This window comes from Cnephaeus nilssonii (genome assembly GCF_951640355.1).
Source record: "Cnephaeus nilssonii genome assembly, chromosome: 17".
Taxonomy (NCBI): domain Eukaryota; kingdom Metazoa; phylum Chordata; class Mammalia; order Chiroptera; family Vespertilionidae; genus Cnephaeus; species Cnephaeus nilssonii.
This window is the reverse complement of record NC_137088.1, coordinates 3087483-3113696: the sequence shown is the minus strand read 5'-3', so window position 1 is coordinate 3113696 and position 26214 is coordinate 3087483. Positions and strand designations below refer to the sequence as shown.

General features: G+C 62.8%; 1 protein-coding gene across 2 annotated transcripts; it reads left to right on the top strand.

Annotated features, from left to right (window-relative positions):
• The first annotated feature begins 346 nt into the window (after window positions 1-346).
• Window positions 347-25563, top strand: EDEM1 (ER degradation enhancing alpha-mannosidase like protein 1). 2 transcript variants are annotated; one of them, XR_013814832.1, is made up of 13 exons: window positions 347-980; window positions 7607-7679; window positions 10486-10589; window positions 11955-12126; window positions 12711-12894; window positions 13766-13940; window positions 16537-16657; window positions 17059-17229; window positions 17678-17751; window positions 18756-18852; window positions 20510-20710; window positions 21970-24872; window positions 24904-25563. XR_013814832.1 is itself a non-coding variant. In XM_079794898.1 (12 exons), exons 1-12 carry the CDS (start codon window positions 469-471, stop codon window positions 22057-22059), a joined length of 1974 nt encoding a protein of 657 aa, XP_079651024.1. In that variant the 5' UTR covers window positions 347-468; the 3' UTR covers window positions 22060-25563. The 2 variants fall into 2 exon arrangements, 1 of the variants encoding a protein (XP_079651024.1); XM_079794898.1 differs by having other exon boundaries at window positions 21970-25563.
• The last annotated feature ends 651 nt before the right edge of the window (window positions 25564-26214 follow it).

Genomic DNA, 26214 nt, shown 5'->3' with positions numbered 1-26214 from the left:
GGGCGCTCCCGTGCCGCCCTCCCATTGGCTGGAAGTTCCGTCGCCCGGAGCCGAGCGGCCTCCACTCGCCACGCCAGCCCGTCGGGACTCCGGCCCGCCCAGGGGCGTGGCCTCGCGCGCTGGGCGGGGCCAGGGGCGGGGGCGTGGTCAGGAGCGGGGCCGGGGGCGCGGCGGGCGGGGCGCGCGGACTCGGGGCGGCCTATGGCGCGGGAGGCAGTGCGCCGCGCCCCTCGGGGCCGGGCCGGACCGGGCCAATCCCGGGCCACCCGGCGGGCGAACGCCAGGCCGGGCGGGCCGGGCCGGAGGGCCGGGGGCGGGAGACAATGGGCCGGTTCCTGGTGCGTCACCCCGGAGTTCCTTAAAGGGGAAGCGAGCGGGGCGGCGGGCAGCACGGGTGCGGCGGCGGCGGCGGCGGCGGCGGCGGAGGGCCCCGCGCGCTGGGAGGATGCCCGCGGCGCCCGCGCGACCATGCAATGGCGAGCGCTCGTCCTGGGGCTGCTGCTCCTGCGGCTCGGCCTCCACGGCGCGCTGTGGCTCGTCTTCGGGCTGGGGCCCAGCATGGGCTTCTACCAGCGCTTCCCGCTCAGCTTCGGCTTCCAGCGCCTGATGGGCCCCGACGGCCCCGCGCCCACCGCCCCGGGACCTGCTGACCCGCCCGGGGCTCCGGCGGGGCCGTCGTGGCTGCAGCCGCCGGGACCCGGGGCGGCGGCGGCGGGGCGGCGGCGGGCTCCGCGGCGGCCCCGGCCGGGCGTGTGCGGCCCGGCGCACTGGGGCGACGTGCTGGGCGGCCGGGGCCGCGGCCCGGACGAGTACGAGCGGCGCTACAGCGGCGCCTTCCCCCCGCAGCTGCGCGCCCAGATGCGCGACCTGGCGCGGGGCATGTTCGTCTTCGGCTACGACAACTACATGGCGCACGCCTTCCCGCAGGACGAGCTCAACCCCATCGACTGCGGGGGCCGCGGGCCGGACCGCGGGGACCCGTGAGTACCCCTCCGCCCGCCGGGGCCCCGGGGATGCCAGGGCGCTGGGGGTCCTGGGCCGGCGCCCCCGCCTCACGGGCCGGCCCCCTGGAGGCCTCCTGGACTTGGGGTGCGGGATGGGCCGGGCCCGGAAGTGAAGAACTCCGGGTCCAGCGCAGTCTCTCTGACAGATGGGGAGACTGAGGCTCGGGGCCCCGGGGGGACAGTGGCGGTGCCAAGCGGTGACTAGGGGGCTCTAGACGCCCGTCTCCGCCTCCTCCGTCAGATGAGCGCACAGGAACGTGAAATCCCCTTAAAGGCAGTTTGAAAACAAGCCTGTACCTCTCAGCCCGGCTTTTCTATTAAAAATGTGAAGACCCAGGAGTTGGCCCGGACAGGACTTCTCTGGAGCCCCCAGGGCGCTGAGGCAGAGCGGGGCGACCGCCTTCCTCCCCAATGACGGGCTGCTTCCTGGGCTGAGGCTGTAGGCGGGAGGGAGCGGGAGAGGCTGGCCAGACTTGGGGTCCTGGTGCTCGGTGAGACTCCTTGGCGGCTGAGTTGACTGTCCCCTAAATTCCCCCGCTGGTGGCAGGGCTGTGGGGGAGGTGGCCAGCCTTGTTTGTGCAGGCTGAGCTCCAGGGGTCACTGCGCTGACCTCAGAGTCCAGGAGTCCAGCACACCCAGGAAGGGCCTGCTGGCCGGAGGGAGGGGCGTGCCCCTCGCTGACCCTGTCCGGCCTGATGGGTGACCGCCTCCCTCCGGGTCCGGGTCCTCTCCCTGAGGCGGGAGGGAGCGGTGGGCTGCTGTCCCTGGGACCGCGCCCTGTGGTGCCGCTGGACATGGGGCCCAGGTGTCTCTCCACCTGGTGAGAAGCAGCAGAGCCGGGTCCTTAGGGCTGAAAGGGAAGTCCAGACAGGAACGGGGCTGGAAGAGGTTTTAAAATGGTTGGTTTATCTGCACATGCACGCCCTGAATTGGCAGTTGGAGAGCATGGTGTTCAGTGAGGCAAGGTCACATCCCAGGTGCACTTCAAAAGACGGGGCCCTCCTAAACTGGAGGGAACCGAGGAGCTATTTTCCTCGCTTTCCTATCAGTCTTATACATATAAATGTATCTCTCTCTCTCTCTCTCTCTCTCTCTCTCTCTTTATTTTAGAAAAAGTTTTATTAAATTTTGAAAAAAAGTTGCTGGGTCTTTGCCGATGGCGGGAGTTCATGAGTTGTCTTGTTGACGGTCCTGGACTGTATGCCCATGTGCTTTCTTCTGGTCTTAACGTTTCGAGAAACGTTAACATTGGACAACAGAAAGCCTAAAAGCTCACCAGATATTTTTCGTTGCCCTTTCACGCCAGCTCCTGCCCACACACTGTCACGGAGCGGACGTCAGCGTGTGGGGAGCATGTACGTCCCCACTGAAGCGTGTGGGATCCCAGGGGGGCGAGAACCCGTCCAGGAAGTGCCCGCTGTCTCTCTCCGCGGTTTTCTCCGGTTTCAGAGACAGCGGGCACTTCCTGGACGGGCTCTCGCCACCCAGGTCCTCATTACGGTTCCCTCGGGCCCACCCCGCACCGGCCCCGCTGTTTTCCCGTTTCCCTGCGCGGGGTGGGCCCGAGGGAACCGTAATGAGGACCTGGGTGGATCACGCCGTCAGCTGGGACTCTGGTGGTCAGGGAGCGAGTGGGTGCCAGTTGTGTGGGTCTTCGTGGACCTTAGGGACCCCCTGGAGACCTGGGCCCCGCTCCAGCGAGGGGAGGCGGCCGGGGATCGGCCTGCTGGTCCGCGGTGGTTGTGGGTGGCGGGCGCAGGCCTCGGTTCCGGGGCGAAGTCTGCTGGCCAGGGTTTCGGTTTGAGTGTGCGGTGCCAGTGTGGGGACCTTGAGGTCGGGTTGCTCTGGGACACGTATGCTGTTGGCAGGATGGCGCCAGGAGGGTGGCGTTTGGTAGGGGTGTCGTTGGTAAAGGAGGTGAGAGCCTGGGTGCTGTGGCCGGGAGGGACCCTCACGCTGGACCCTCCGAAGAGTGCGGAGCCCTCTGCTCCCTCCCCTTCCCTTCCTTAGCTCCTCCCTCCCGGGCGTTGGTATTTCCAAGAAAACTGTAGAGCCTGAGCTTTGTCCTTGTGGCTCCAAAATAATAGGGCACATCCACACCCCAGACAAGCAACCTGTAATGCAAACCTTTCGGGCACGTTTAAAATCGCACGTATCCCGGTGACTCTTCTCGGGTGTATCTTAGGGCTCATTTTGAAGCTACTGCGTGGCACCGCTGTCAGAGTCAGACGTAAACCGTCCAGACACAAAACCTCGGCCCTGAACACGTGTTTCTTTTATTTTTCAGTTCCATTTTTTCCAGGCTTATCTGGCCATCTCGTTTGACTTGGGGCGGGGTGAGCAGTTAACTCGGAACCTGAACTCTAAAAATAGCAGGTCTCTCTGTCCGGCCGCCCATTGCTATGCAAAGCCGGTTCCTCTCAGTCCCCCATGCGGGGCAGAGCTTCCAACTCAGAGTTTCTTCCTTCCTTCTTTTTTTAACCCTCACCCGAGGGTATGTTCCATTGATTTTTAGGGAGAGTGGAAGAGAGAGGGAAAGACGGAGAGAAATATCGATGTGAGAGAAACGCATCGATCGGTTGCCTCCTGCACGTGCCCCCACCAGGGTCGGATGCGGGGAGCAGCCTGAAACTGAGGTACGTGCCCTTGACCGGAATTGAACCCGGGACCCTTCGGTCCACAGGCCAATGCTCTACCCACTGAGCCAAACTGGCTAGGGCCAAACTCAGAGTTTCTTCCAGTCCTTTGGATATTATTTTCTTGCATCCTGTGAACAACAATAGTCCGGGTCTTGGGCACATGACCCTTCTCTGCTTTCTCCCAACCCTATTGCTATTCAAACAAAAAAAGCAAGTCTTACATTAACAACCCCCCACACCGACTCGTTCCTAGGCGCCCCTGGCTTCGCGTGGCCTCATCTTCATTCCTCGTTCTTTCTAAGATCCTGTCCTCCCCGGGGTCAGGGCCAAGTCCTTCTGTGATGCCGCCGACCTGTTTGAAGGTGACTTTCCCTGATCGACTCATTCGCCTTCCTCTCCCTTCGCCTGTCCCCCCCCCAAGCCCTTGAACACCCGTGCCCTCTACCTACACAGCACCAGGCAGGCTCCTGGAGGATGTGGGACATTTGCTTCCTACGTGGATGTGGGTCTGTTCCACCTTCTCTGTTTGGGGGCGATAAGAACCTTAAACATTCGCCGTGGGGGGAGGGCGCCACGGGGAGAGTTGATTCTGCGTCGCTGCGTTCGGCAGCCGGTTCGGTGGGAAGTGTGTGCCGCCAGCCCAGCCTGGCGCTGAGGATGGAGCTCTGGGCGTGAGGCACTTAGCCGAATCGAGTCAGGCTGGCCACGGGTCAGGAGCATCTACCGAGAACAAATCCGAGGGCTTACCGACACCGTGGTTTGGCATAAACGGACTCACGATAATTGGTGGTTTAGGCCAAGAGGGTTTTTTGGTTAATCCTCATCCAAGGCTATTTTCTCACTGATTCTTTTTTTCCCCCAGAGTGGAAGGGAAAGAGGGAAGGAGAGAGAGAGAGAGAGAGAGAGAGAGAGAGAGAGAAAACATCAATGTGAGAGAGACACATGGATTTGTTGCCTGCCGCAGGCACCCCGACCAGGGTCGTGCCCTTGACTGAAAATCGAACCCAAGACCCTTCTGTGCTCAGGCCGTCGCTCTAACCACCGAGCGGCCCAGAGGGGTGTGCAGCCTGCTTTTTTCTTCATTCCCTCCCCGTTGTTGTTTTGCCTTTCCCGGCACATTTTGAAAGCGTGGACAGCAGTTTGATCGAAAAGAATTCAAAGTCGGAAGGCACACCTTAGCTTCTGAGTGACTGTCTGACTGAGGGGGAGAAAGGCCGCCCGGTCATTGCGAGCACGTGTTTTCACCGTGACAACGTGTCATTGTTCATTGTAGTGACAGCTGGGACATCGGGTCGAAAAGTATTCTAAGACTGGGTCCGGCCCTCGCTGGTGTGGCTCAGTGGATAGAGCGTCGGCCTGCAGGCTGAAGGGTCCCAGGTTCGATTCCGGTCAAGGGCATGTACCTTGGTTGTGGGCACATCCCCAGTAGGAGGTGTGCAGGAGGCAGCTGATCGACGTTTCTCTCTCATTGATGTTTCTAACTCTCTATCCCTCTCCCTTCCTCTCTGTAAAAAATCAATAAAATATATTAAAAAAAAAAAAAAAAAAGACTGGGTCCAGCCCTAGCTGGTTTGGCTCAGCGGATAGAGCATCGGCCTGTAGACTTGAAGGGTCCCAGGTTTGATTCTGGTCAAGGGCACATGCCCGGGTTGTGGGCTGGATCCCCAGTGGGGGGCGTGCAGGAGGCAGCCGATCAATGATTCTCTCATCATTGATGTTTCTATCTCTCTCTCCCTCTCCCTTTCTCTCTGAAATCAATAAAATAAATGAACTGGGCCCGTTTCAGTTGTAGCCTGGGAGGAGAGGCACAGTCAGACCTGGGAAGGTGGGCAGTGATGGGCATGGGGGGCCTTCCACGCTGCACAGGTGGCGAGGGAGGTCCGTAGGACTCGCTAGCTGGATGCCAGGTGGGGAGGGACCGTGTCTGAGGGGGTGGGTGGCTGGAGGCCTCGGTTTCCCAGCAGCAGAGCCGTGAAGTTCAGCATCGACGCCCAACAGCCTGGGGTTGGCGGGCGGCGCCTGAGCACGTCCCTGCCTACCTTGACCTCCACCCTTGCACACGTGTGCCTCTGGGCAGGCGTGCCCTCGGGGGCTTGCTGTAACCCCGGCTCCCGTCTGCGGGGGACCGTCTGCGATCGCGGGCGTTTAGAGAGAGTGGACGCACAGCAGAAGCAGGCAGCAGCGGCTCCTGGTTCCTCGGCCGTGGCCGTCTGGCTCGTGGCTTGTGAGGGGCGAGTCGGCCGGTGCCTAGACAGCCTTCCGCACAAGCTCGTTTTTGACGACGGGCCCAGCCCTGGCCGGCGGCTCAGATGGTGGGAGCATTGTCCTGTGCACTGAAGGGTTGAGGGTTCGATTCCCAGTCAGGGCACATACCTGGGTTACAGGTTCAATCCCCTGTTGGGGTTTGTACAGGAGGCAACCAATCAATGTTTCTCTCTCTCCCTTTCTCTCTCAAATCAATGAAAACATGTCCTTGGGTGAGGGTTTAAATAAGTAAGTAGATAAGTAGGTGGGTAGACAGATACAAGACATGGACCTGGAGTGTTTTTTTGTTTGTTTGTTTTTAATATATTTTATTGATTTTCTTACAGAGAGGAAGGGAGAGGGATAGAGAGTTAGAAACATCAATGAGAGAGAAACATCAATCAACTGCCTCCTGCACACCCACTACTGGGGATGTGCCCGCAACCAAGGTACATGCCCTTGACCGGAACCGAACCCAGGACCCCTGAGGCCGACGCTCTATCCACTGAGCCAGACCGGTTGGGGCGGACCTGAGGTTTTGCTGTACAGCCTGTCCTAGGTTAAGTGGCCTAACAGGTCCAGCACAGCAGCAAGGCCTGAGAAGACCAGAGGGCGTGGTGAGCGCCCTCCTGCTTCCGGCCAGGCCCGTTGCGTGTCCCAGGAGTAGGGACCGTGGTCGGGGTTGAGGGGAGACGCCAGGACACCAGTGACGATGGAACTGGGCTCCCCCTTTGGTCCGTAAACCGTCGCTGGATTTCCCCCCGACTTCCATCTTTTTAAGCTTCTGTGGCTCCTCTCTGGGTTGTGGGATGGGACAGGCCATCCCTGAGCCCAGACCTGGTCGAGCTGCGCTGAGACTCACCGTTCCCCCTCCCTGCCCGCCGGTGCACGCACTGCTGTCCGTGCCGGAGTCTGTTAGGCAGAACTGCCCTCTGCCCAGGGCCTCACCTCTTGCACCCCTGACGCTGGGTCTCCAGGTTATTTCAGAAAGGGGAGCGGTGCCCGGCCGGCGTGGCTCCGTGGCTGAGCGTCAACCTAGGAACCAGGAGGTCCCGGTTCGATTCCCGGTCAGGGCACATGACTGGGTTGCGGGCTCAGTCCCCAGTGGGGGGCGTGCAGGAGGCAGCTGATCAGTGACTCTCTCATCATTGATGTTTCCCTCTCTCCCTTCCGCTCTGAAGTCAATAAAAAAATATTTTTTTAAAAAAACAGAGAGCGGAGCGGTGTTGGTGGGGGCAGTGTCCTGGTCGTGTCACAGCCATTCTCAGCCTCCACGGGGCGGTGGGGCTTTGGGGTGAGTGTGAGTGAAACACGGCATGAAGCTCATTTTTTCCCCGAGGCCAGGACGGTGAGATGCTGAGGCTGCGCGGAGGGCCGGCTCCTCTGGGTGTGGCCGGCTGGAGGGGCTGACTTCCCAGCTGGAGGACTGGGGGCCGGGCTCCCCCTCTCTGCTCCGAAGGATCTAAAGTCAGAGCTGCTGGAAGCTGAACGGAGCGAGCGCTTAGGGCCATGAAATGGCACCCGAGACGGCAGGACTCGCACTGCCCCTGCCTCCCGCCGGGGTCTCCCTCCGCGGTAGTGTCCGCGTCTGGCTGTTCTGGGGCGCCCACCTGTGAGGAGTCCCGGGTGGATGAGCGTGGCCAGCAGGGTTCGGGGCTGACGGGGGCTGAGTGTCCTGTCCTTCCTCCTCTAACACAAGCGCCTTTGTTTCCTTTTCAGCTCCAACCTGAACATCAATGACGTCCTGGGCAATTACTCGCTGACGCTCGTGGACGCGCTGGACACGCTGGCAGTAAGTCCTCAGCCTCGCTGTTCTTTTCATTAATCCAGAGGTTTGGGGGGTCGTTACCCTAGCTCCCCGCAAGGACCGGAATTCCAGGAAACCTGATACTCAAAATATAGTCCTAGATTTCATAACTGTTGTTTCTTTTTTTTTTATTTCAGAGAGGAAGGGAGGGAGAGAGAGAAACGTCAATGATGAGAGAGAATCATTGATTGGCTGCCTCCTGCACGCCCCCTACTGGGGATCGAGCCCGCAACCCGGGCATGTGCCCCGACTGGGAATTGAACCGTGACCTCCTGGTTCCTAGGTCGGTGCTCAACCACGGAGCCACACCGGCCAGGCCTTAACTGTTGTTTCTTTTCGTGGCCTTGACGCCCAGAGCAAGAAAAGTATTGCTGGTGAAATGAGGGAAAATGTGATGATTTGGGGAAACCTATTTTTCTCCCAGTTTTTCACTATTTTATTGCCTCAGAGAATCAAAAGAGCATTTCATTAGCGCCACAGTGACCGTAACCTTCAGGGCAGGAAATGGAGGTTTCAGAAGGAAAAGACGCGAGCTGAGGGTCGGCGGGTCCCCTGACCCCGTGCGGCCCTGAGCCCCGGCCTCTGCCACGGCCTGTCCTCGCGGCCCGGGCTCTGGGCAGACCCACAGGCTCCCCTCGGTGCTGCCTGTGCCCCCATTGACGGGGGAACAGGAGGCCTTGGACCGGCTGCAGAGCAGGTGGCGGCCGTGGCTCTGTGGCAGGTGCTCAGTGCCAGGCCTCGCGGCCTCTGCCACCTGGTGCGGCTCCCAGGGGCGGCTCCGGTCTCAGCCTGCGTGTCCAGCAAGCCTTCGCCCTTGGCACATTCCTACTGTGGTCTAAGCTTGTGGGCGGTTACAGCGGGGGAGTGAGTTGTGCAATGCTGGCGAGGTTTGCATCAGCGCCGGCCAGCACGGCCAGCACGCTGCTCGCGGGGAGGTGCCAGAACGGGGCAGGAGCTGGAGAGCTCGTGTGCATTCCACTGGGCCCCGTCTAATGGGGCAGCCGGGGTGGAGCTGCCAGGCTGGGGTTGCCAAGCACTTGTCTCCCAGGATCTCCTCCTGCATCTCTGACTCCACCCCCTCGTTCGCCATCCCAACCCGATGTGCCCAGACCGGTCCGTTTGGCCCCCGGAGGACTGACCTGTCGGGGGACTGACCTGTCGGAGATGGCAGCTGACTCAGCCACAGTGCTGCTTAATGTCCCGGGACTCCGGCACAGCCGTGAGAGCCCCGCCCGCGCCCTGCGTGCCTCCCGTCCCCCGGCCGCGCTCCTGGCGTTCAGGCCTCCTTGTCACCCACCGCACTCCCCGCCTCTAGAACAGGGTGTGTGCAAAGCGACTTTCTCCGGCGCCAGCGTGTCCCAGCACGGACCCCAAGGGCCTCCTCTCTGAAGGGAGGAGTCTGTCCCCAGGGAGCTGGCAGAAGTCTGCACGTCTGGCATCTCGGAGGCTCTGACAAGCCCCAGTACGGACACCTCTCTGCCTCCCCGTCCAGCCCAGCCCGAGGGAGGGCCTCGGACCTGCTGGCTGACCTGACTGCCTGGCCAGTCACAGTTGCCACTTCCTTCTTCGCCTTCCTCTCGACCTGAGGCCAGACTGGCAGCTGCAGCTGCCCACAGGCAGAGGTGCTGCCCAGCATCTGGAAGGAGACAGACCCCTGTGGTTTCCGCTGCACAACATCCGGCCTTCGCTGGGCTCGCGCGTCTGTTGAGGTTTCCTTTCCTCCGGGAGCAGGTCAGGTGGCTCCCACGGATGTGCAGCGGGCCCTGGGAGGCAGTCCCCTGGCCCGGCGGCCGGCGGCAGCCGCAGCGCCATGGCGCCGTCTTTTACAAAGAGAGAGCTTGCGGGCCAGAGCCGAGCCGCCTGTACGCGCTCTGCCTGTGGCGGGGAGGGGACAGCGAGGGGCCGAGGTCCGCAGACCAGGGAGCTCGGGAATAAGGCACACCGGGGAGAAGTGTGTCTCAGAGGTGGTTTGTTTTTCCTTGTTTTGTGTGTGTGTGTCCTTATGATGTCATCACAGTTCCGGGATTGTCATAACCATTTTTTAATATATTTTTATTGATTTCAGAGAGAAAGGGAGAGAGAGAAACATCAACGATGAGAGAATCATTGATCCGCTGCCTCCTGCACACCCCCTTCTGGGGAATCAAGCCCGAAACCCGGGCTTGTGCCCTGGACTAGAATCTAACCCGGGACCCTTCAGTCTGCTCTCTCCACTGAGCCAAACCGGCCAGGGCTGTCATAAACTGTTGAACAGCATGAAGGCATTTCATTTCCGATGAATCTAAAAGGTGTGTGCAGTTTGCACTTCACACGGAGAGAGCAGCCTGGTGTGACGTCATGCCGACGCATCCAGTAGGGACGTGGTTCTAGGCCCTTTTGTAAAAATTGGTTTTCATTGATTAGAGAGAAAGAGGAAGGGAGAGGGATAGAGAGATAGAGAGATGGAAACATCGATTGGCTGCCTCCTGCACGCCCCCTACTGGGGATCGAGCCCCCCACCCGGGCATGTGCCCTGACCTGGAATCAACCAGCGACCTCTTGGTTCATGGATGGAGCTCAACCACTGAGCCCCGCCCGCCGGGCTGGGGTGTGTTTAAAGGGACCGAGCTGATTGTCTCCTGTGTTTTGTTTGTTTTCAATGCCCCTGGACTTGTGCTTTGCTCCAAAAGACAGTACTTCTATTTCTCCGTGTGGAAACAGCCGGGCCACAAGCCACCGCCGCTCCCAGGTGCTGGGTCTCCTGGGAGCTGGCCCCGCCCCGGGTCCTTCAGCCCCGCCCCCTCTGTTACAGATCATGGGGAACGCATCCGAGTTCCAGAAGGCGGTCAAGTTGGTGATCAATACGGTGTCGTTTGACAAAGATTCCACCGTGCAGGTCTTCGAGGCCACGATCAGGTGAGGCGGGACCCGAAATGCTGGCGGGCGGGCGCCTCTGTGGGGAGACGCTCCCGGGAGGTCCTCCGGCCACGAGGTCGAGGCAGAGGCCACGGAGGCCGCGGGTGCCCGGCCACGAGGTCGAGGCAGAGGCCACGGGGGCCGCGGGCGCCCGGCCACGAGGTCGAGGCAGAGGCCACGGGGGCCGCGGGCGCCCGGCCATGTTACCCCTTCGCTCTTGACGTCTCACAGTCCTTGCACTTCGGACTGACCGGAAAGACGCACTTTGACGGGGGTGTGAGGGGGAGTCCCTCCTGCGGGTCTGGGCTCGTGTCCCTCCTTCGGGGTGTCTTGGGAAACCCCTGGGAATTGCTGAAGGAAATGAGCGCCCCGTCTCCGCCGCCGCCACAGGGAGGACCACTGCTCACCGCCCGGCGTGGCTCCTGGCGTGTGTGCCGCTGACGTTGTGGCCCGCGTTCCGTGCCCAGTGTGGTATCTTGCCTGTTTAGCTCGATATATTGTGACTGTTTTTCTGTCATTTAAACTTATTTTAAAATATATTTTTGTTGATTTCAGAGAGAAAGGGAGAGGGAGAGAGACATAGAGACATCGATGATGAGAGAGAATCATGGATCGGCTGCCTCCTGCACGCCCCACACTGGGGATCGAGCCCGCAACCCGGGCCTGTGCCCCGACCAGAAACCGAACTGTGACCTCCTGTTCATAGGTGCATGCTCAACCACTGAGCCACACCAGCCAGGCTCATTTAAACTTTTTGAAATTTGTATTACTGCATAGTATTCCAGAGGTCACGTTGAAGTTAGGAAAGCGTTCATTCTGGAAAGCAGTGGCTTTTCGGGGACATGGCCCTCAGCTGGGGCTCCCCTGCGAGTAGGTCTCCTCCTCCCTCGCCTCTGTGGAGAGGCTGGAGAAGACTCCTCCGTTGCTCGGCGCCAGAACAAAAGATTTCGTCTGTGCTGTGTTGCCGGTTCTGTTTCTTAGAAGCCACGTGTTCCCCCAAGTGAGGGAAGCCAGCGCCATGTCTTAGCATAAAGGTCGTGTTCGCCTGAGAGCGATTCGAGCCTTCCCCCCTCCCTCACTCCCCCACCCCCCCCCCCCGCCTTGGCTGAGGCGGTGAGATGACAGACCTCGGCTGTTACTTCCCGTGGCCTCATCCCCGGCCCCCCCAGATGAGTGCCCGTTACTTCCTGTCAGTAAAGGTGGTGACTAGGAGCAGGCGGTTCTTCCCGGCCGGGGAGCCCCTCAGGAGGCCCCAGGCCCGCCCCCCGAGCGCCGGCAGCGTTCGGGTTGCTCTGTCTCTCGAACGGGATTGTGCGCGTTCACAGCGAATGCGATTCTGCGTTTCTGTGTCCCTCCTGCCACCAGGGTCCTGGGCAGCCTCCTGTCCGCCCACAGGATCATCACGGACTCCAAGCAGCCCTTCGGCGACATGACCATTAAGGACTACGACAACGAGCTGCTGCACATGGCTCACGACCTGGCCGTGCGGCTCCTGCCCGCCTTCGAAAACACCAAGACGGGCATCCCCTATCCCCGGGTAGGCGGCTGGCTCGCGGCCCGTCTCCCTGAATGGAAATCGCTGTTGAGCAACATATTTCGGGGGGAGACGGGCTGATACATAAGGGGCAGCTGTGTCTTTGAGAGAATCTGGCCCTCCATACGATGCAGACGTTTTTCCATTCTTCCGGCATTTGCTGAGCACCTACTGCGTGCATACCTGCCGCAATCTCCTCCTCAGGACAGAGCTGTGTGCCCGGCTCAGCATCGCCCTCCACGGGTGGGGTATTATCCCCCGTGGGTGTGTCTTCGTTTCCCCGGGGCACATCTCCACCCGCACCGCCCCCCCCGTGGCTGCCCTGCGGGTTCCTTGAGTTTTGCCACAAACCCCCCCACACACCTTTTTTAAAGACTTTTATTGATTTCAGAGGGAGGGAGAGACAAATATCAATGATGAGAGAGAATCACCGGCCGGCCGCCCCCTGCACTCCCCACACCAGGAATTGAGCCCATAACCCGGGCATGTACCCTGACCAAGAATCGAACTGTGACCTCTTGGTTCATAGGTCGTTGCTCATCCACTGAGCCACGTCACACATGAACCTCTGTCTCTCCCGTCCCCAGGTGAACCTAAAGACGGGGGTGCCTCCCGACAGCAATAACGAGACGTGCACGGCCGGCGCCGGGTCCCTGCTGGTGGAGTTCGGGATGCTGAGCCGGCTGCTGGGGGACTCCACCTTCGAGTGGGTGGCCCGCCGCGCGGTGAAGGCCCTGTGGAGCCTCCGGAGCAGCGGCACGGGGCTGCTAGGTGTGTGCGCCTCCTCCGGCCACGGGACTGTCCACCTGGGCCCCATCCCTCCCCTCCTCCTCCTCCAGCCACGGGACTGCCCACCTGGCCCCATCCCTCCCCTCCTCCTCCTCCAGCCACGGGACTGCCCACCTGGCCCCATCCCTCCCCTCCTCCTCCTCCAGCCACGGGACTGCCCACCTGGGCCCCGTCCTTCCCCTCCTCCTCCTCCGGCCACGGGACTGCCCACCTGGGCCCCGTCCTTCCCCTCCTCCTCCTCCGGCCACGGGACTGCCCACCTGGCCCCGTCCTTCCCCTTCCCCTCCTCCAGCCACGGGACTGTCCACCTGGGCCCCGTCCTTCCCCTTCCCCTCCTCCAGCCACGGGACTGTCCACCTGGGCCCCGTCCTTCCCCTTCCCCTCCTCCAGCCACGGGACTGTCCACCTGGGCCCCGTCCTTCCCCTTCCCCTCCTCCAGCCACGGGACTGTCCACCTGGGCCCCGTCCTTCCCCTTCCCCTCCTCCAGCCACGGGACTGCCCACCTGGGCCCCGTCCTGCCCCTCCTCTGGGGCGCTCCCTCCCCTCCTCCCCGGAACCACTGAATCTGAAACGTGAGCACTCGGCGATCGGCCCTCGGTGTCTGCCCGCCCAGTGTCCTCCGGGGACTTTGCTTAGAGGGCGGTTGTGAGGTTCGATGGGAAAAGCAAAAGGACACCCGTTTCCCTTTCGCATTCAGTGTTTCCCCCGTGTTGGCTCAGGGTCAGGCTCCTGCTGCCGAGCTGCCTTGGGGGCCCAGCTCCCCGTCCTTGTGCCAGGGGTGCTCGGGGCAGGGGCCCCGGAAGGGGCTGCCCCCGACAGCGGGAGCCTGACCCGCTCCGTTCGTGTCCGCAGGCAACGTCGTCAACATTCAGACGGGCCACTGGGTGGGGAAGCAGAGCGGGCTGGGCGCCGGGCTGGACTCCTTCTACGAGTACCTCCTCAAGGCCTACATCCTCTTCGGCGAGAAGGAGGACCTGGACATGTTCAACGCCGCCTACCGCAGCATCCAGAGCTACCTGCGCAGGGGGTACGTCCGGCCGCGCCCGCCGCCTGGCGCCGTCCCGTGCAGGTTCCCGGCCCCGCTGCCTCGCGCTCCCGCTGCCTGCCCCTCGTCTGGGGGTGAAGAGGTGCAGTGGCTGCCTCCTGCTACATCGCAGGCCCCCAAACTCAGTGCTCAGAGCCGCAGCCCACCCCTCACAGGGCCTCAGGGGGCAGTCCCGGCTGTTGGCGGGGCTGCGCCTTGTCGAGGCCGGTCAAGCCGCACCGTCCACTTCCGGTGCACATGGTGGCCGAGCCGCTGGCCGGCGGCTGGGGTCTCGGCAACTCGGGCCTCTTGTAGGCGGCTCCTGGCAGCTTCCCTCGGAGAGAGACCATGTGCTTCCGTGACCCGTTCTCAGTGACAGACCGGCGCTGCCTGCGTCTGACCGCGCAGCCGACGGGCCGGGCCAGGACCACCAGGGCGGCAGCCGTCGTGCGGGGCGGTCACCGAGTCCCGTGGACCCTTTACCCTCCAGAGAGCTGCTGGGGTTGGCCTTCCCCTGCCGAGAGCCGGGGCGTGGCCCAGCCCGCCCTCTGCCGGTTTAAGCCGCCTTGTCCGTGCCTCTCAGCTGTGCATCCGGCGGCTCCCCTGACATCACTGGTGTTTCTCGCTCGGGGCTTCCCGCCTGGACCCGTCCCCCAGGGGCTGCCGTTCCGCTCACAGGCTGTTTGGCCAGAGCTCGGCCACTCTCTGCTTTGGGGAGGGGCAGTTTTTCCTGACTCTTAGAGAGGGAGGAAGGGAGAAAACATCGGTGTGAGAGAGAGACACCCACCAGTTGCCTCTTGCCTGTGCCCCAACTGGGAATCGAACCCACAACCTCCCGGTACATGGAACGCTGCTCCGACCCACTGAGCCCCTCCGGCCGGGCACCCCTTTACCTTTTAAAGCCCCAAGTGGACTGAGGAGCCGGCCCTCGGGCAGCTGGCTCGGAGGGGTGCCTGCAGCCGTGGCGTGGGCCCTGGTCGGGAGAGACGCCGTTTTTATGCTGAAGTAGCCAGGCCTCCCACGCAGGTCAAACCCCACGCAGACCTGCTGTGCGCCCCGTGCCCTGCGTGGCCCGTCCGTACGCTGAAGGTCCCAGTGCTTCCTGCAGAGGGTGAGCTGGGGCCGCTCCGGGCTGAGCTCCGACCAGTGGTCGGCACACTCATTAGTCAACAGAGCCAAATATCAACAGGACAACGACTGAAATTTCTTTAGAGAGCCAAATTTTTTAAACTTAAACTTCTTCTAACACCACTTCTTCAAAATAGACTCACCCAGGCCGTGGTATTTTGTGGAAGAGCCACACTCAAGGGGCCAAAGAGCCGCATGTGGCTCGCGAGCCGCAGTTTGCCGACCACTGGTTCCGACTTTATGCGCATTCAGGTGCTACCTGTGCAGGGGCCAGAATTGCGGGAGAGGTGGTCTGTCTGCAGAGCCTTAAAGAAGGGGTAGGCCCTGGCTGGTTTGGCTCAGGGATAGAGCATTGGCCTGCGGACTGAAGGGTCCCAGGTTCGATTCCAGTCAGGGGCATGTACCTTGGTTGCAGGCACATCCCCAGTAGGGAGTGTGCAGGAGGCAGCTGATCGATGTTTCTCTCTCATCGATGTTTCTAACTCTTTATCCCTATCCCTTCCTCTCTGTAAAAAATCAATAAAATATATTTTTTTAAAAAAGGGGGGTAGGATTATTTGATGACTTCTTTAAAAAATATATTTTTATTGATTTCAGAGAGGAAGGGAGAGGGAGAGAGAGATAGAAACATCAATGATGAGAGAGAACCATGGATCGACTGCCTCCTGCACGCCCCTCATTGGGGATCGAGCCCGCAACCTGGGCATGTGCCCTTGACGGGAATCAAACCTGGGACCCTTCAGTCCGCAGGCCGATGCTCTATCCACTGAGCCAAACCAGCTAGGGCTTGATGACTTCTTTATATGATACAGTCGTGCATTTCACGGGCTGCTCGGCCACAGAGGCACGTGACCTCGGGAGGAGTTGGGGAGGAAGGCGAGGAGCCTGTGGCCACCGTGGCCCAGACTGACAGCAGGAGGCATCTCCCAGGCCGATGTCCACCGAGGCCAGAGAGCAGACTCACAGGGTCTGAGGTCAGGGCTCAGCTTGTTATGATGACGTGCATTTGCCTGGAAGACCAATGCTGAAAGCCCGCTTTTGTGCTGGTTTTTTTAAACATATTTTTATTGATTTCAGAGAGAAAAAGGGAGAGGGAGAGAGATAAAACATCAGTGATGAAAGAGAATCATTGTTTGGCTGCCTCCTGCACGCCCCCTACTGGGGATCAAGCCCCCGCAACCCGGGCATGTGCCCTTGACCGGAATCCAACCTGGGACCTTTCAGTCCGCAGGCCGACACTCTATCCACTGAGCCACACCAGCTAGGGCTGAAAGCCAGTTTTTAGCATTTTTGTACAAATGACCAAAGCCACTGAGTTGGCCAGGAAAAGGTGAGATAAATAAAATTCTAAAAAGAAGGGGGGGGTAGGAGGAAGGTTCATGCTGACGCCATGGAAGCGGAACTCCGGGGTCACAGGGGGACGAGCCTGGCCTGTCACCATCCTCTCTCACCTGCGCTCTGCTCGCCGCAGCCGGGAAGCCTGCAACGAGGGCGAAGGGGACCCCCCGCTGTACGTCAACGTGGACATGTTCAGCGGGCGGCTGATGAACACGTGGATGGACTCGCTGCAGGCCTTCTTCCCGGGGCTGCAGGTACGCCGTCCTCCCTGACACGCACGCTGGGGCGCCGGCCCGCCCTCCTACGGCCGCGCTCCGGCTCCTGTGGATTCGGGAGGGCCGTGGCAGGACGTGGCTCAGTGGTCCTGTTGGTGGAGTTAGTTCCAGAAGGTTGGACGGAGCCACAGATAAGGGAAGCCGTGCCGAAACGTGGCCCGGGGTCGGGTTAGGGTGTCCCCGCGGCTGTCTTGTCTGTGATCACAGCGAAGCCCTGGCGGTGCTGTGCCCGTCCTCCTGGCACTGATGCCCCGGGGAGGCCTCTCCTGCTCTGGGTGCTACTTTGGGGTTGTCTCCAGCCCAGGGCGGGTATGGGTGTGGGGGAGGGGAAGCCAGAGCCGTGGGCCAGCGTCCTAGCCCGGCGGCCGGTGCCTCCGCAGGTCCTGATCGGAGACGTGGAAGATGCCATCTGCCTGCACGCCTTCTACTACGCCATCTGGAAGCGCTACGGGGCGCTCCCCGAGCGGTACAACTGGCAGCTGCAGGCCCCCGACGTCTTCTTCTACCCGCTGCGGCCCGAGCTGGTGGAGTCCACCTACCTCCTCTACCAGGTGCGGTCTGGCCCGCGGCGGGTTTCGGCGCCGGGCAGCTGGGGCCTGGGGGCCTGGTTCTCGGGGAACCCCTGCTGGTTGGTGTGGGCTCTCGTTTCCTGGTCGTTCTGACAGTGACCTGCCCAGGCGTCCTGTCAGCGTCACGCGTGGTTCCACGGGCGGGGACGGCTTGCAGGCTCGATCCCCGGCCTGGTCGGGGCAGGGTGGGAGGGAGACAACCAGTCCAGGTGTCTCTCATTTCGGTGTGGCCCGGCCGTGGGAGCTGACGTGAGCTGACACTTAGCCCTGGACGCTGTGACCCTCAGCGGCGGGGCCCGTGCCCTCCTCTGGCCGTGACTCCTCACGCAGACACCGGCAGCCCGCGACGCTCGCTGAGGGCCGGTGATGCGCCTGCGGCCCGTCCACGCCCCGCCCCGCCCCGCCGGCTCACGCGCGCTCTCCTCTCCAGGCGACCAAGAACCCCTTCTACCTCCACGTGGGCATGGACATCCTGCAGAGTCTGGAAAAGTACACGAAAGTCAAGTCAGTTTTCCCAGTTCCTCCTCCCGCTGTCGGAATCGGGTTCGCGGGGAGCCGCTCCGGGGAACGGGGTTCTCGCACGGTCACGTGGCGGGCGGCTCCCTCGTCTTGATTTGCAGGGAAGTTGCTTCCTTTCTGTGTCAGCGCCTGTCCCTGCTCGGCGGGTGGGGGTGCTGGCAGACTGTGGGACTGTATTCTTCCCACGTAACTCTCCCGTTTCACATGTAAAGCACACACTGGTACTGTCCTGGGCTGCCACGTGCAGAGAGCAGCACAGTCTTTACGTCTGTGTGCTCATCGTTCGTATGTATTCGTATGTAACGTGTGTGCATGCATGTATTGTATAAAAAAAGCTATTTCAGTTTTGTGACCTGCTTTTTTACCGAGCAGTGGGTCCTGAGTATTTTTTATAAACTGCCATCTTAGACTTTCCAAATGATACGTCAGGTCTATAAATATTAGGATGGAAAACGTTAATCAGTCCTGAATTCGTCCCAGTCATTTCTCGATGTCACGTATGCTCTCAGCAAACCTGCCAGCACCCGCCCCCGCCGCCCCCCCCCCCCCGCAACCTGGCGATTCAGCCGCCAAATCCATTTGTGTGTTTTTTAATACATTTTATTGATTTTTTACAGAGAGGAAGGGAGAGGGATAGAGAGTTAGAAACATCGATGAGAGAGAAACATCAATCAGCTGCCTCCTGCACACCTCCCACTGGGGATGTGCCCGCAACCAAGGTACATGCCCCTGACCGGAATCGAACCTGGGACCCCTCAGTCCGCAGGCCGACGCTCTATCCACTGAGCCACACCGGTCAGGGCCGCCAGATCCGTTGTTAAACGAATGTGCAGACCGGCTCGGCTAAGGCGGACAGCGCTGAAACCGGCGTCACCTGTTTGCCGTGGGCATTTGCTGGCGGGGCCGGTTATTCCGTGACGACTCCCGCTCCGCTGCGTGGTGAGCGCGCGCCTCGAGGGAGCAGGCAGGGCTGACGGGCTGCTTTGCAGGTGCGGGTACGCCACGCTGCACCACGTCATCGACAAGTCCAAGGAGGACCGGATGGAGAGCTTCTTCCTCAGCGAGACCTGCAAGTACCTGTACCTGGTACGTGCTGGGGCCCCCCGGGCGCGGCAGTCAGCTCGGGCCTGGCCACACGGTGTCGCCCGTGCCCACGGGCCCTGCTCCACGCGGGACAGTGCGCTGGCCCAGGACACGAGCACAGAGGCCGACCCGGGACGGCAGTCTCCCCGCGGCTCCTAACCGTGCGTGGAGGGGGCACGTCCGGTAGACGGAGATGTGAGATCGCAAGGTGTGCGAAGGGGGGTGACGGTCCGCGGGGACCCACGTCTGTGGGGTCGGAGGCTTCCCCGAGGAGAGCGCGGGGGCTGGCCTCTGACGGTGTGACCGTGGCCACAGGCACATGCTCGTGTGTGTGCAGACCAAGGGCCGCACTGGAGGAACCGCAGGAGCGCTCACTGTGCAGTGTGCGTACATGCGGTGACCCGCCTGGCTCTCGGGGTGACGGGCGGGGCTGCGCTCGGACCCCGTCCTGGCTCCTTCCCCGTGCTCTTCCCATGTTACACGCTGCCACGTGCACACGTGGTTTGCATGCACGTGTGTGCGCACGTGTGGTGTGTATGCACATGCGTGTGTGCACCTGTGCGTGGAGCCGCTGCGCTCAGCGTGGCTGCCCACAAGGACACGCCCTCAGGCCCAGGGGCGGGGTGTCCTGGTGGGGGCAGCGAGGAGGCTGAGGCGGAGATGCCGAGAAGGCTGTGTCCTGCGCGGCGGCCCCCGGCGGGGCCCCTGTTGGCCGCGGCCCTGCTGACTCAGGGTCTTTGGAGGGAGCTTGGGGTCTGGTGGCTGGGACGGTACAAGCGGGTTTGGGAGGTGCTGGTCCCACGCTTCGGCTCCTGGCGTCACCGTCCACAGGAGGCAGCAGAGGGCGCCCTCGTCTCCCCGTGGGAGGACGGCTCTCCTGCCCCCGGCCCCTGTGCCCACGTCCCCCCAGCGCAGCCCGGCCTGGCTGCACCCCATGGCAGCTGCGCTGGGGGGGTGCTCGCAGGGCGTGTGGAGCAAGCGAAGGAGGCCCCTGGTCTGGGCGCGAGGACCCCGGGTCGGGGAGGAAGCTGGGCCGACCCTGTCCCGCTCGCTGGGTCTCGTTTGTCCTCGTCTGTAACCTCGGTGACGGCAAGGTGTCTCCCACCTGAGACTCTAAGTGGCCGCTCACCGGAGTTTCCTGAGCACCCGCCGCCCCCCCCACCGGCCCCATCCCGCCGGGCCTTCCTGGCGCTCCCGCCCCTCCCCCAGCACAGCCTGCGGGAGGGACCGCCTGCGGGAGGGACCGCCCTGGGCCGTGTGCACAGCGCCGGCCGGTGCCGACACCGGAACGAGCAGGTGGCCCACGTGCCGGGGATGCCGAGATGGACAAAACCTTCCCCCCCCCCCCCCGCCCCGGCGTCTGCCATGTGAGGGGTGCAGACGGTTCTGGGGCTCCAGCCCGAGAACTGGGGAGCACATGGGCTCACCCCGGGGTTCCGCAGACGGCCCAGGTTTGGGCCTTCGTCCTAGGCCTTGGGACTCTAGCCGGGGTCGGGGGACATCTGGGGTGAAGCAGAAGTGGTGCCTCAGACTCGCGCCGGGCTGGGACCGCGGACGCCTTCCCAGACGCCGGTCCCTGGAGCGCGGGGCAGGCAGCTCCCGGGGCCGGGCGCACCGGGGTCCACCTGCCGGCGTCCAATGGCGTCTCCTCTCCCGCCAGCTGTTCGATGAGGAGAACCCGGTGCACAAGGCTGGCACCAGGTACATGTTCACCACCGAGGGCCACGTGGTGTCGGTGGACAGGCACCTGCGGGAGGCGCCGTGGAAGGAGTTCTTCCCCGACGAGCACGGGCGCGCAGCCGGGACGGCTCTGCACAGGCCGGCGGCTCCCGACCTGAAAGTCTTCAACTCCAGCTCCAACGTGAGTTGCTTTTCGGGGGTCGTTTTGGTGTGGACGGAGAGAAGACGCCCCTCATTAACGGCTCAGACGGGTTGCCTGAGTTTCACAGAGGCGGTTAGAGGTGGCGTCAGGGTGTGGGAGCCGCGGAGCGGTGGCCAGTCACTCCCGGCCGAGGGGTCGATGTGCAGACGCTCATGTGATAGACCTCATTCTGTCACACAGCGCTGGGGGTGGGGCCGATCGAGGGGCCCCGGTTCTAGATAGGACATGGCTGGTGGGGAGACCGGCTCCTCCCCAGGAACTTGAGGAGGGGAGCCACCTGCCGGGGAAGCCTGGAGGGCTTCTGGAGGAGCTGGCTTTTCAGTAGGTCCTGGGTGGGGAGGAGGCCCCGCAGGAAGGGTGTTCGGGCAGAAGGAAGCGCAGGGGGTGGGCGGGCGATGCCGGGACCAGCTGCGGGACTTGTCAGGGCTGGCCCTTCGAGGAGAGGAGAGTCCCCATGGGGGCGTGTTCCTCGGGGTGGTGCCTCCAGACAACACGTTTGGTCCTGAACTCGCTCTCCGAGGGGGAAGAGGCCTCCAGTTACCACAGAGACGCACGCGTGCGCGGTCAGGTTCTGGCTGAGGACGAGAGGACCCGTAAACCAGAGGAGCCGCAGGATTCTCAAAGGGCATGTTTTCTGCAGACCTGGGTGGGGTGGGACCCGGGTGCCGCTCGGAGTCCCGGCCACTGCGCCCGTGCGTGGACGTCAGCCTCCCGGGTCCCCGCTGTGCCCCTGGGAGGCGAGGACGCTCCACCACCCGTGCTCCCAGCGGGGCACCTGCTCCTCCAGGGACAGTGGCCATGTCTGGAGCGTCCCGGTTGTCACCTCTGGGGGTGGGGCCGGGTCATCTCGTGGCAGAGGCCAGGGATGCTGCTCGCACCCTGCCTCACCCGGGACATGCGACCCGTCTGCAGTGCCCGGCCGAGTGGCCAGTCGGCTCCTCCAGCCCCATTTCCTGAGGCTCCGCACACGGAGGGTTTTTAATACTTTTTTATTGATGTCAGAGAGGAAGGGAGAGGGGGAGAGAGACGGAAACATCGGTGATGAGAGAGAATCATGGATTGCCTTTCTCCTGCACCCCCCCTTACTGGAGGTCAAGCCCCTAACCCGGGCATGAGCCCTGACCTGGAATTGAACTGTGACCTCCTGGTTCATAGGTCGATGCTCAACCCCTGAGCCACACTGGCCGGGTCAACACATGGATCTTTAACTCGAAATTCCCACGGTCCCATTTCTCTAGTGCAACCGCGTCCCCGACGAGCGGAGGTACTCGCTGCCCCTGAAGAGCGTCTACATGCGCCAGATCGACCAGATGGTCGGCCTGATCTGACCCGCGCTGCTCGGGGGCCTGCGGAGCCCGGACCAAAGCGCCGCGTCGGCCACGCCGGCCACGCCGGCCCCGTGTGAGGTGGAGGCCGGAGTCTGGCCGACCACGCGCCGCCGGATCTGTCGGCTCCTCGCCCACATCCAGCGGCGTCCTGCCGCCCTTAGTGTCTCTGTTCAATAAAATGCCGTTTCCTTACGGGTGTGATGTGAGGTGAAAGGTCCGCAGGAGTCGGCCTCGGAGGACCTGCTGATGCCACTCAGCACCGAGGACGGATCTTCGCGGCTCGGACGGCGGGCCCAGCGTCTCCTCCCCTCGCCGGGACGCAGTGTCGCCGCCTCCGTCAGCGCCTGTGGATGGAATCCGCGCAGAGGGCCTGCGGTCCCGGGGCCTCCCAGCTTACTGCCTCTTGTCGTCCTTTCTCTCTGGTCGGATCACTGGGCTCTCGCGGTGCCGCCCGTGACTTTGGGTCACGGGGGGAGAAGCCGTCCAGCCACCTGTTTGCGCCCCGGAGCCTTCGCCGTGTTGCCGGTTCTGCGCCGACGAGGAGCGGTCCCGTGCGGCCATCGCACCGAGAGCGTAGCAGGGGGACCCCCGGATGCGTCTACTTCACTGGGACTTGCCTGAGGGGCTGCGCAGCTCCAGAACCAGGTGCCTTTCGGGGAGAGAAACACGCCTGAGCCCGCCTGTGCTGCCGCCCGCCGCGTGGCCACGGACCCAGGATGCTCAGCTCTGCCCGTGCTCGTTTCTGTCTCCCGTGTCTCGTGCCAAGTGACTGAGTCAGGGCGGGCGGTGCCCGGGCCCCGCTCTGGAGCGACGCTCCGCGGCCGCGCCTGGGTCAGTGCCTTACGTGGTTTCGGTTTGGGCCGCGCGGCATGTCACAGCTGCCGCCGTGGCTTGAACAGGCGTGTTTTGTGTAGCCACATGGCGGGACGGAAGGGTGGGGGGGGTGGGGGTGTTAGGGAGAGTCTGCAGCTTCCTGGCCAGTCCTGGCCTTTCCCCCTGGTGGTCTCGGCTCCCGAGGAGGAGCCTGAGCTGAAGCCGTCTCTTCCTTTTCCTCCTCGTCTCCTCGTTCCCGGCCAGAACGAGAGCCCCTCGCGAACCTGCTGCGCGCCGAGCCGAGGGGAGCGAACCTCACCTGCTTCCGTGTGGCCGCGGGGACCTGAGCCCAGAAGAAGGGTGGGAGTCTCTCACCGCCCCCCCATCACATGGCCCACCGGCACTGCGCGCTTCCGACGCGTTCCTCCGTCTCAAACGAGCCAGCGCGGCGCAGGCCACGGCCGCACCTCCCCAGCGGGACGCTCCTCCTCCTCGGAGCGCTGTCCTGTCTCCAGAGGCGAGCCGCTCCGCTCTGTGGGGTTTAAAGGGGTCTCAGTAATAGCTGTGTCACCTCCATCTTCCAGCGTTCTCTATGCAAATTGTTTCAAAGTAGAAGAACCAAACGCTTCTGTCCGGCCCTCTCCTCCTCGGTCAGAAGCGTTCTGTCGGCCTGGTCTCCGCTGCTGAATAGAGTTGTCTTGGAGGGTCGTACAGATTTCAAATGTTCCATGGACTCGGAGAACCCCAATGTCCCGTGTTGGATGCACAGGCAGGCCGAGCGGGTCCTTCCCCCTGCGCCTCCCCCCCTGCGGCTCCCCGCTACGCCTCCCCCCTGCGCCTCCCCGCTACGCCTCCCCCCTGCGCCTCCCCCCTACACCTCCCCCCTGCGCCTCCCCCCTACACCTCCCCCCTACGCCTCCCCCCTGCACCTCCCCGCTACGCCTCCCCCCTGCACCTCGCCCTGAGCCTCCCCCCCTGTGCCTGCCCCATACACCTCCCCGCTACACCTCCCCCCTGTGCCTCCCCCCTGCACCTCCCCCTGCGCCTCCCCGCTACACCTCCCCCCTGCGCCTTCTCCCGGGATAAGTCGAGCTGACTCCTCAGCACCCATTTGGGACGATGGGTCACAGGCAAGAAAGCGGGTCCCCGAGCGTCCGTGTGTTTTCTCTCTCGTTGCCGCCCTGGCTTCCCTCCCGGCTCGGGGACAGCCCTGCAGCTGGGCCTGCCTTCCTCCTCACACCAGGCCGGGGGCCCGCCCCAGGGCCTCCAGGGACCCGAGACGTGTCCTGCAGTTAAGGTGACCAGATCGTCCCGCTTTTGGCGGGACAGTCCCGATTTTTAACAATTTGTCCCGCGTCCCACAGCGTTTTTTAAAAAGTCCCTATTTTGATTCTTTCCAAAAATAGGGACTTTTTTAAAACGCCGTGGGACGTGGGACAAATTGTTAAAAAGCGGGACGATCTGGTCACCTTACCTGTAGTGCGTCTCGCACCCTCTGGTGTCCGGGCCCCGGGCTCGTCCTGGGTGGGTTGTTACGGCACAGCGGTCCCAGCTGAGTGCCGGGTGGCTGGGGGCCGGGGGGCCGGGCCAGTGGTCCGCGGGCTGCCCCTGGAGCCAGGGCGCGCCTGCAGGTCCGGGCTGTTCTGAGGGCGGTGCGGGCAGGAGGCTGAGCGGGCGATGCCAGAGGTGCCCTCGCTGGCTTTGCCCCAAACGCCTGGCTCGGCCGTCACCCCGGGGACAGCTGCGCCCTGCCCGCTCGTGGTCCACGTGATCTTTGGTGGGCGTGAGGAGCAGGGTTCGGGAGAACCTTCGGGAAGGCGGCCTCCGGTTCCGCCTGGCTCTGGGGCAGGGGGGAGGTGTAGCGGGGAGACGGGAACCCCACTTCCTGGAATGAGAGGTGACAGGAAGTGCTGCCAGCCAGCGGTGCCACCTCTGAGAGGCCGGCTTGTCACCTCTCCCTGCAGGTCGCCTGGGCCGCGGTTGGGAGCTCCCGCGCTTCTGTGCGCGCACGGCTGGGCCGCAGGTGGCCAGGGCAGGCCCGGCCTGGGGGCAGGTGTGCCGTCGGGGCCGGAGCCTGATGCCCCCTCTGCCCCGAGCACTCGCCTCCGCTCAGTTTACTGGTTGATCGAGGCTCACATCCGACCTTCCTTCCCTCCGGGTGCTCCGGCGCTCTCTCTGACTCGGAGTGCTGATGGCGCCTGTCTGAAACCTTGTCTTCCCTCCCATCCCGCATCGGCCGCCCGGCCTCCCGCAGGCAGGGCTCCTGTGGAGTGGGCGCGGCGGCGCGGGCGGGCTCAGGGCTCCCCTCCCCGGAACGGCTGCGAGGCTGGTTCAGCTCCTGTGGAACCTCCGCCCCCGCCCCTCCTCAGGCAGAGAAGTGCTTTTAAAGGTCGTCGTCGTTTTAAGTAGCGAAACACGCCGCGTTTTTATTTATTACGCCCAAGAAACGTAAATCTGGCTTTTGGAAAGAAAGAGTGGGAGCTGGGAGCCTCTGGAACGGGCGCTCCTCTGACGTGCAATAGGCTTCGCGCTGGCGGCGCGTTCCGGTCTGACTGTAGTAAGATGTGTTCACTGAAGGGAGCTTTCTGTAAAAGGACCAAACGCTGTTTTATAAACGCACTGAGGCAGACCTTCCTCTTTGGAGTTTACTGGGATTTTTATGAGCCGTTTTTATTAAAAGGTTCGCTTTTTTGGCGTCGTTTCGTTTCTCCTTTCCACGCGCACAGACATGCTGCCGCGGAACAGACGGGGCGTCTTCGAGGGGAAGGATAACATCAGGTGCGTCAGCTTTTCACAGCTAAGCCTCGCCCTGCCCCGCTCTGCCGCCTTCACTGCCTGCCCTGCACCTACGGGGGGGGGGCCTTTTAGACGGGGGGGCCCCTTTAGACGGGGGGGCCCTCTTAGACAGGGGGGCCCTCTTAGACGGGGGGGCCCCTTTAGACGGGGGGGCCCTCTTAGACAGGGGGGCCCTCTTAGACGGGGGGGGCCCTCTTAGACGGGGGGGCCCCTTTAGACGGGGGGGGCCCTCTTAGACGGGGGGGCCCTCTTAGACGGGGGGGCCCTCTTAGACGGGGGGGCCCCTTTAGACGGGGGGGGCCCTCTTAGACGGGGGGGGCCCTCTTAGACGGGGGAGGCCCCTTTAGTAGGGAGGCCCCTCTTAGACGGGGGTGGGGGGGCCCTCTTTGACGGGAGGCCCCTTTAGACGGCAGCGGTGCCTCCGGAGGGTTTGTCCCGCCCCCCCCACTCCACCTCACTGTCAGTCACTCTCAGTTCCTGTTGCCATTCGCCGGGTCGGTCCAGGTTCCGGACCAGTCTGTGTGGTCAGCAGGGCGGTTGTTCCCC

Excerpts from the sequence above, each read along its gene's own strand:
- EDEM1 (XM_079794898.1), top strand. The coding sequence starts at position 469 with ATGCAATGGCGAGCGCTCGTCCTGGGGCTGCTGCTCCTGCGGCTCGGC. Across the intron at positions 981-7,606 it reads GGGCCGGACCGCGGGGACCC|CTCCAACCTGAACATCAATG; the intron begins GTGAGTACCCCT and ends TTTCCTTTTCAG. Across the intron at positions 20,711-21,969 it reads TCTTCAACTCCAGCTCCAAC|TGCAACCGCGTCCCCGACGA; the intron begins GTGAGTTGCTTT and ends CCATTTCTCTAG.